Source organism: Colobus angolensis, unplaced genomic scaffold, assembly GCF_000951035.1.
Source record: "Colobus angolensis palliatus isolate OR3802 unplaced genomic scaffold, Cang.pa_1.0 Scaffold139, whole genome shotgun sequence".
In the NCBI taxonomy this organism is placed as follows: Eukaryota; Metazoa; Chordata; class Mammalia; order Primates; family Cercopithecidae; genus Colobus; species Colobus angolensis.
The window spans coordinates 4,131,767-4,141,880 of NW_012114477.1; the positions used below are offsets into that span (position 1 = coordinate 4,131,767).

A 10,114-nucleotide genomic window follows, 5' to 3' on the forward strand; every position below is an offset into this window, starting at 1 on the left:
ATATGTGTTGCAGCAGGCACTGTAGTAGGCACCAGGGTTATAATAATGACAGGCACAGACATGTGCTCCGTCCCTGCAGAGTCTGGTCTAGAGAAGATAAAATGTCATACAGCTAATGACTTTATCAGGGCTGAGACGAGGGTGATGAGGAAAATGACAGGACTCTGTGAAATAGAAGGGGACTTCTAGAGGACCATTCACACAATACCTACTATGCAGAATGAGTCTGTCAACCATCCTCACCTTCAAATCTCTGTAGACAACAAACCGATTGTGCATGTGTTCCAGACCCAGAATGATTTCAGTGGCATAAAACCGCATCTCCTTCTCAGAGAACACACCGTGTTGTGAAAGGTGATAGTGCAAATCACCTCCTGGAATCAGATTCAGAATTTAATTCAAAGCATGTTAATTTAAAGGACACAAAAATCATGCTCATCCTAAATAATCAGGACTCAGTAGAAAAAGGGAAACTACGCTTCTGCTTTGTCTATATACCTATCTTTCATTCCTGTAGTTTAGCAACAATTTAAACATTACAGAGAAAACTTAAACATTGAGAAGATTTAAATGCAATGACAGGAGGGACAAGACAGCAAAACCAAGCCACCATTCTCAGGCTGGCAGCTCAGCTCCTAGTTCCCGCCATCACAAGATGGGACCAGCTAACCTGCTTTGATTACTTAAATCCTAGTAAATGAATCAACCCATGGAGTGATCCAACAGACACAGCTTAACAAATGGCTCTATGGATAGACAAAAAAAAAATAGGCTGGGCACAGTGGCTCATGTCTGTAATCCCAGCACTTTGGGAGGCTGAGGTGGGTGGATCACTTGAGGTCAGGAGTTCGAGACCAACCTGGTCGACATGGTGAAATCGTCTCTACTAAAAATACAAAAATTAGCCAGGCGTGGTGGCACACACCTGTAATCCCTGCTACTCGGGAGGCTGAGGCAGGAGAATCACTTGAATCTGAAAGGCAGAGATAGCAGTGAGCTGAGATCATGCCACTGCACTCCAGCCTGGGTGACAGAGACTCCGTCTCAAAACAACAACAACAACAACAACAACAAACTGACCATATAGACAAATATTTGACAAAGCAAATACAATAAAATTTTAACTGATAAAAAACCCAGGTGGTGGGTATCCCCAGGAAAATTCTTTCAATGTTACTATCTGCTTGAAATTTTTTATAACAAAATGCTGGAGAAAGGAAATAATCAGATGGCCTCAAATTACAGAGACAGAGAATGCCATCAACAGGGTAAGGGAATGATTTTATATAACACAAGGGAAAAGCTTCTATTGATTTATAAAAATGAGTGTGTGTGTCCAACTTTATTTATGTCCTTGCTTTCACAAGCGTATTTCTCTCTCCATACACATATTCCCGTAAAACCACTACCACATCAAGATGGAAAAGATGCCCAGCATCCCAAAAGCTCCCCTACCACTATGCCCTTTCAGTCAAGACCTTACCCCCCAGTCCCACTGACACAAAGGTCACTCTTCAGCCCTCTCTCCCCATCCATTAGTTTTGCCTGTTTTGGCAATCACATAAGCAGGGTCACCTAGGGTAGATGCTGCTGGGTTTGGCTTCTTTTGCTCCTTATTATACTGTGAAATTCCTTCAAGCTTTGTGGTAGATCTGGTTTTAAATCAAACACTTGGAACATAATAAAACTTCAAGTGAACTTAAAATAAAAAAAACTAGGCATGTGAGTTGTGAATTGTATGCTTTATTTCAGTTCTTGTTACTAAAAATACTTTAGATATATACCATGACACTTTCTAGTACCAGAAAGCTCCTTTTCTAGCCAAACGTTTTCCAGCATTTTCAAAATCATCATCCACAGTTTAAAAGATCAATGTACAGTAGTGCAGATTTAGAAGATGCAGAAGACTGGGCTAAAATCTGTATTTGGCCCAAAGTCAGTCCTTCAAAGTTGGTTTTTAAATACATTTCTATCTTTGGCCTATATTCTTATGAGGTATTTCATTCCTAAAAATTGAGGGCCAGGAAATAAGCTAATTAAAGATCTAGGCCAGCTGCATTCTAGAAAATCAAGTTTCACTGTAAGTATTTTATGAGAATCTTTTCTAGAATATCCAACTTCTTGGGAAGAGACTGGGAGGCCGAGAAGGACGTTGCAGTCAACATTTAAAAACAAATTTTCAGTGAAGATTAAAGGGTAAAACGTTTCCTCAAACTTCAGGGGGAACCTAATTACCTGAAAGACCCACATTGCTAGTCTGCCTAGATTAATGCATGCTAAGATTTAACACCATGGCCAAGTCTTTCAAGGCAGTCAGACGTTCCAAGCTTTGCTTACCGTTCATCAGATCCAGGATGAAACAGAGTTTATCTGCGGTATGGAAGGCATAGGTCATACATACAATGAAAGGACAGTCCTAGAGTGAAAACATAAAAGTTTGTAAGAGAAAAGCTGCCTAGAAAGTGCCAACACCATGCTACATATTTTTAAAATTTCTTTATTTTTTAATTGACATGTTGCAATTGTACATATTTATGGTGTACAGTTTGATGTTTTGACACATATCTATATTGTATAACGATTGAATCAGGGTCGTTAGTGTATCCATCACTTCACACATTTATCATTTATTTGTGGTGAGAACCTTCAAAAGCCTCTCTTCTCACCATTTTGTAATATACAATACATGCCATGGGTTTTTATCCAAGCTGCTACCCCATGCACTCAGCACCGACACCTACATGGTAATTTTTAAAGTCACAGTAAAATAGAGCTGGTTACATAATAAAATGCATAGAGATACATTAATAATTGGAGCAGATGACCTTGAAGGTCCTTTCTCGCTTGGATTCAATCACGTCTCTATCCTAATTATATCCTCTTCAAAATGCTAGATACAGAAACATATCACTATCTTGCCAGGCTTTTTGCTGGTCAACATTTTGGTTCTGGCTATTCAAATATCCATTTCAATCTCTGCTTCTGAAGTTGATGGAATCATAGCACAGGTCGGGGAGGGAGGAATGTTATTGGTGGTGTTGTTTTGAAACACTGAAAATAAAAATGGAATTAAATTAGCTTTTGAAAGTGGAAAACTATTATCATGACCAAGAACTGAATAACTCAATTGTAAAGATTTCAGTGTTCCCATAATTAATCTATAGATGTCATGTAATCTTACTTGAAATGAAAATTGACAAGGTGGATTCTAAAATATATGTAAATGTAAACAGATAAGAAAAATTTCAATATTCTTGAATATAAACAAAGCTGGAAAACATACAGGACCAGATATCAAGACTTATTAGAAAGCAACAGCAATTCAGACAGTGTGGTATTAGCCCAAGGACAGACAAATCAAGTGACCATTTATGTGTGGGTCTATTATGGATTACTTTTTCCATTTCATTGTTATTAAGGTGACACAACAGGGCCTGGGGAAAGGATGGCCTATTCAATCAGTGATGCTGAAGCAGCTGAATATCTGTACAATAAAATATGAACCTTGACCTCTGCCTCACACCATACACTAAAGTCATTTCCAGCTGATGTAGATGTAAGTGTAAAAGATAAAACAATAAAGCTTCCAGAAGAAAACAAATGAGAATATCTTCATGATCTTAGGGTAAGTAAAGATTTCTTAGGCCGCAAAAGGCAGTAACAATAAAAATGTTAATTAGACTAAAATAAAATTAAGAACTTCTATTCATCAGAGGATACCATTAAGACAGTAAAAAGACAAGTCACAGGATGGGAGAAGACATATGAAACCCATAAATACACAAAGGACTCATATCTAGAAGATATAAAGAACTTTAAAAAATCAACTTAAAAAAGTCAGTCAACCCCCAGAAAAATGGCCAAAAAATAGGCATTTCACATAAGAGGATACCACATAGCCCCCAAACTAATGAACAGATGCTCAGCCTCGATGTCTCTAACGTAATGCAAATTAAAACTACAACATGCTGTCACTAAACCCACGAGAACAGCTAAAAAGATAAACACTGATGATACTGAGTGTTGGGAATCTATAGAGCAAATGGAACTTTCATATATGGCTGCTGGAAGTGTACAATGAATGGTGCAGCCACTTTAGCAACCCATTTGGTGGTATCTACCAAGGCTGAGTGTCACTTGCAAACTTTCTGACTCAGTGATTTCACTCCCAGGTAGACAACTAATAGCAGTCTGTACTAATGTGCACCAAGATACCTGCACAAGAATATTCAAAACAGCATCATTCAAAATAGCACAAGTCAGGAAATAACCCCAATGTCTACCAATAGTAGAATGGATAGTATGGTATATTTATACACTAGAATGCTATATAGAACACAGATCAGCAAATGTTTTCTGCAAAGGGCTAAAAAGCAAGTATTTTAGGCCTTGCAGGCTGCATACAATCCCTGTCATCTATTATTCTTTGCTTATTTTCTTTAAAATCTTTTAAAAATGTAAAAACCATTCTTAGGTCATGGGCTGTACAAAATAAGGCCAACAAGCTAGACTTGGCCTGAGCCACACCTGGCTTTCTGACCTCTCTACACAGCTACTGCCATGGGCAACACCACAGATGAATCTCATAAGCAACATGGAGTGAGACAAGCCAGACACAAAACAGCACATTTATAAAGTTCAAACACAATTTGCAAAGCTAAATTATGCTGTTAGAAATCTGGATAGTGTTAAGTTGGGCGCGGGGTTAGTGACTGAGAGAGGCACAAAGAGATTTCTAGAATACTGGTAACTCTCCGTCTCTTGATCTGGGTGCCAGAGATGCGTGTATTTCCTTATGAAAATTCATCAGTGCTATGTTAGATCTATTAGCTCTATTTATATCTATTTTATCTATGAAATCCACTTAGATTCTTTATATACAGTGTATACTTGTCACTAAACTGATTCAGTTTTTAAAATGGCTTAGATTATCTATATCCTCTTCCTTAACAAACACACACACAAAAAATTATTAAATTCCAAAGAAAATGCTCAAATTTCAATAGAATCTGTAAACAGAAGTTGCATTGTTAAAGCTAACAGCTCAAGACCACATCCCTAGGAGGTTCAGTTTCCCCTTAAAATGCCTGCCTCAGAGAAATCAAGGCTTCCCAAAGAATTTTTATTTGTTCCAGCCAGCACTCAAAGATAGAGCCCCTGTCTCCCAGCCTCCATCGGAAGGTAGGAGTCTAACCTGGATAAGTCCTCGTTAGCAAACCAGCATGGGTCCCATATGGACCACGCCCCTTCCTGCATTGTAAAACTCTTCACTTCCTTGGCTCTGCTCCACTCCCCATTGCACTCCACCAGCCACTGTCTCTTTAAAACATCTGGTCACCTCTGCACAAGTCAGAATGGAGCTCAGCTATTTCTCTTACTGTCTAGTCATTACCAAATAAATGCTGTTTTAATTACCAAGTACATGCTTTAACTAATGTCCAACTATATTTATCTTTGACTCAATAAACACCCGGGTGAAGGAATCAGATTTGGTTATCTCTACAGAAATCAGTGACTGCAACCCTCACCTCTCGGGGTGCTGAACAGACACTATAATGGGTTTCATGTGGAGTCCAGGACACAACCGAATACTGACCAATATGAAAAAATAAGTGGCAATTTAATGAATGGTGGGATATAGTTCCAGGGATAATTATGGATAAGAGGGCCTGCCTTGATTACAAGTCAGAATAAAAGTGGATTTTTAGAAGTAGACCATTAAGTAAAACTCTCGAGCAAGGAACTGTCTCCTTTGATTTCCTACCAAAAGTGAACAAAACAGCTTACATTTTGCAGGAACTCGCCATTAAAAAACTGTGATAAAATAGGACCATGAAGTCGTTAAGAAAATCCTTGGCCAGGCGCAGTGGCTCACACCTGTAATCCCAGCACTTTGGGAGACTGAGGCGGGTGGATCACGAGGTCAGGAGATCGAGACCATCCTGGCTAACACGGTAACACCCTGTCTCTACTAAAAATACAAAAAAAATTAGCCGGGTGTGGTGGTGGGCGCCTGCAGTCCCAGCTACTCGGGAGGCTGAGGCAGGAGAATGGTGTGACCCTGGGAGGCGGAGCTTGCAGTGAGCCGAGATCGCGCATCGCATCACTGCACTCCAGCCTGGGCAACAGAGCGAGACTCCTTCTCAAAAAAAAAGAAAAGAAAATCCTCCACACTGCAGTCGGAGCAATCTTCGTGAACTACAAGGCTGACTATGGTCTCTCTCTAGTTAAAACACTTGGTTTCTAACTGCGGTCATATCATTTAGACTCCTCAAGATCGGCCTGCGATGCCCTTCATGGTCTGGCCTGGCCTTCATGTCTCTCTCCAGCTTTGTCTTGCACGACTCCTCCCACCACCGCAGACCCTGGCCCCTTGATTCCCCCAACCTCATGTGCCTGGGCTCAGACGTGCACTGGCTCCTCCCCAGGTAACCTCCAACTTCAGAAGGGCATTCATTGACCCCATCTCCACCCGGCAAAAGGCCTTCCAAGCACCATGTGCCTGTATTCCATGGCTCTTGCCACAGGTCCCAGTTGTCCATACATTCCCATCATCATTTGAATAATATCTTTTCGCTTTCTATGCAGCTCTGTCACAGTCAGGTTTTGAGAGCCCCAGCTTGCTGCAGAGTGCCTGGTTGAACCTAGACGTTCAACTGTGGTTCAAGGAATAAATGAGTCACACTTCTGAGGAACCCAAATGACTGACTGGATGAATTGCTGACTGCTCTTCACAGCTGTGGACACGCTTATGCTGGTTCTCGAACATGCATATTTCCTTTTTTGCCATCTGAGAATTACAGAAGAAAACTGGAACAGTACTTCCTACTGTCTTTTGGGGAGATGGGTGGGATACTTAAGTTGAGATTTAAAACAACAACAACAAAAAAAACTTCCAGTAAAAAGAAAACTGTGGTGAATGAATGCATTTCAGTTACATACCCACAACACAGGAAAGCCTGCCGATATAGGCTGATCAAAAGCTTCGCCTAATGAGGGTATTTTCAACTATGTTTTACTAAAAACTATAGAAAGTATCCCTTGATTAGCAAAAACAATTCCAAATAACTTTACTGTAATTATTTTGGCTAAATTATACACTTATAAATTTTAGAAGTACCATATAGTTTCGATATATATAATATATATATATATTTTTTTCAGACGGAATCTCGCTCTGTAGCCCAGGCTGGAGTGCAGTGGCCGGATCTCAGCTCATTGCAAGCTCCACTTCCCGGGTTTACGCCATTCTCCTGCCTCAGCCTCCTGAGTAGCTGGGACTATAGGCGCCCGCCACCTCACCCGGCTAGTTTTTTGTATTTTAGTAGAGACGGGGTTTCACTGTGTTAGCCAGGATGCTCTGGATCTCCTGACCTCGTGATCCGCCCGTCTCGGCCTCCCAAAGTGCTGGGATTACAGGCTTGAGCCACCGCGCCCAGCCCATATAGTTTTGATATCTAAATAAAATACAAATAATTATTTTAAATTAGTTCAAAGTGATAGCCCCAAATAACCCTAATTTCTTAGGGTTACACCAGTGAGAAACTACACAACTACTTAACCACATCTCCTCTCACCTGAGAGTCAAATCAATATAAAAATACTACATGAAAACTATACTTATGTTTTTCCAATATTAAAACTTTTTTTTCTATAGGCCTTCTTGAGAATAAATATCCAAGGCTTTGAGATAACTCACTGAAAATTAATATTTTAATAACCACTTACAATCTTCATCCAGTACTCACATCCACATTTGAAATTTAGGATACAGACATTTCCAATAGAAATTAAAAGCCAATGCCATTCACACTGATTCCAACAGAGTATGTAGGATGTTGGTTTCCATTCTCATCAGTTAAAAACTTGGTCATACACACAAAGCAACTCTTATTTGAAATGCTTAATGCCCACACAGTGGGAGGTCAAGGCACATAATTAGAAATTATTTATGGCTATGGGGTTTCCATTTATTACAACTTAGCGACATTACACTATTCTTTTGCTTCAAGAGCAAATACCTCTTCTAGAAACATTTTAACAACAGAATAATAAAAACTATAATACAATAAATACAGATGATAAATGAAAAACCATACAGCCTATAAAGTGATGATAATAGGAGCACTGGCCAAAAAGTCTAGAGATTTGGGGAAGGAAATTAACCTCTCTGGGTCTCACTCAGCAACTGGTTACTTGCTCAGCAATTGAAAGGAATTCTTTTGGCTGGGCGCGGTGGCTCACACCTGTAATCCCAGCAATTTGGGAGGTTGAGGCGGGAGAATCACAAGGTCAGGAGATCAAGACCATTCTGGCTAACACGGAGAAACCCCATCTCTATTAAAAATACAAAAAAAATTAGCCAGGCGTGGTGGCGGGTGCCTGCAGTCCCAGCTACTCAGGAGGCTGAGGCAGGAGAATGGCCTGAACCCGGGAGGCGGAGCTTGCAGTGAGCCAAGATCACGCCACTGCACTCCAGCCTGGGTGACAGAGCAAGACTCCACCTCAAATACATACATACATACATACATACATACATACATACATACATACATACATAAAATAAAATACAATAAAATAAAGGGATTCTTTCATTAGCCACTAAACTTTGGTTTTTGCAGATCCTTTTGGTGAAGACCTTATTTAGAATCCAGCCATGGGATCTGGAAGTCCCTCACATTTCTCACTGAATATAAATCTTCCTGGCTGGAGTATCTACAGTTTCATTCACATGTGGGGTACACAGTTAGTGTCTGGTCCCTCCACGCTCACCCCATGCCTCTCCCTCTCTGTCCTGACTCCCTAACCCACTTGGAACACCATGTCCCAGCCATGCCAGTGCACACACGCAGGAACAGGGAACTGGGAGGATGGGTTTTTGGATGTGTCTTCACATACACTGGCATCTGTACAGATACATGAATGCTGAGGTTTTCATCTTGGGTAATACCATTAACAGAAAAAGAAATTGAAATGGGCAGCTATTTAGTAAGAAGATGTAGGGTAAAAGTGGGGTCACACATGTTGAGCTAAAAATGAGAGCTAAAAATGATACAAAGATAGTGTCCAGTAAGTAGAAATACGGTGCTAGAAATAGAAAGGCTGATAATCAGAGTAGCAGGTAGGTACTGGCAGGTACCGGTCATCTTCCAGGGAAACACTGACTAGGGACAATCTCAAAAGGACAATTCAGATGTGACTAATCCAAGTTGCTTCTCTCGATTTGCTTCTGAAGGTCAGAAGCCACTTTTCTCTTACTTTTCCTCTCTAGGTTAGTCCATAATCGCCCATGGACTCACGTCATCTATATTATTCTGCTTAGCAAACTCAAACTACGAACGAACCCACTTGCCAGTCGTTTAGTCAAGGTTTGACTATATTCCAGTGATTTTTCTGGTTATCATTATTTTCTGCCATCTCCACTACCATATTCTGCAAAGAAGGAAGTCAAGGACAAATAAATAGACACTAAAGGGAGAAGCCATGCGTGTGCATAATGGAGTTGGCTAGTGTTCGTCTAACTTGCAAAATCAAATAAAGAGATACTATCAGATTCTAACCCACCCAAGAACTTGCTGGCCTTATAATCAGCTAGAAGGAAAAATAATAAATCATCCTGCTATAAAACAAACAAAACATTTTTAAAAGAAATGCCGGAAATGGAATACTTACTCCTGTGCTGACAAGAGACAACATGATTCTTTCATTTAAGGCTAATGTTTCTCCTTGCTTCATTTTGATCCTCTTCTTATCTAAGCATTTCATTGCATACCTAGAAACATAAATTTATTGAAAAATCTATGCTGCAAATATATCTAGACTAATTTAAACAACATACATCATACTGGGGCAAGTTTCTGAATATTTAGGCCATGTTTAAAAGAAGCAGAGTAGCACCCAAATGCCATGCAAGAAGTATTTTTATTTTGCATGTATTGTGAAAATGAAATCAAGCAATACTTAAGATATTTGTATCATTAAATGGATACAAATCCCAGTGAAATAAATGATAAAGCAGATGGATATAAATAAATTTTATTATGACTGATAATGGGGGCATATGTATATATTTAGCAGCTAGGAATTGTGAATTCAGCAATGGCCAATTTTTTTT

The 10,114-nt window shown here is 39.8% G+C and overlaps 1 protein-coding gene across 2 annotated transcripts in view; it reads right to left on the minus strand.

The window, feature by feature from the left end:
* The window catches only part of ADRBK2 (adrenergic, beta, receptor kinase 2), a 158,703-nt gene that overhangs the window by 35,945 nt on the left and 112,644 nt on the right, over positions 1-10,114 (minus strand). For both annotated transcript variants that reach the window (XM_011934849.1, XM_011934847.1), the window contains 3 exons: positions 9,673-9,772; positions 2,338-2,416; positions 244-374 (listed from right to left, as the gene is read on the minus strand). In XM_011934849.1, coding sequence (XP_011790239.1) covers positions 244-374; positions 2,338-2,416; positions 9,673-9,772 — 310 coding nt within the window. The remainder of the gene's footprint in view (positions 1-243; positions 375-2,337; positions 2,417-9,672; positions 9,773-10,114) is intronic.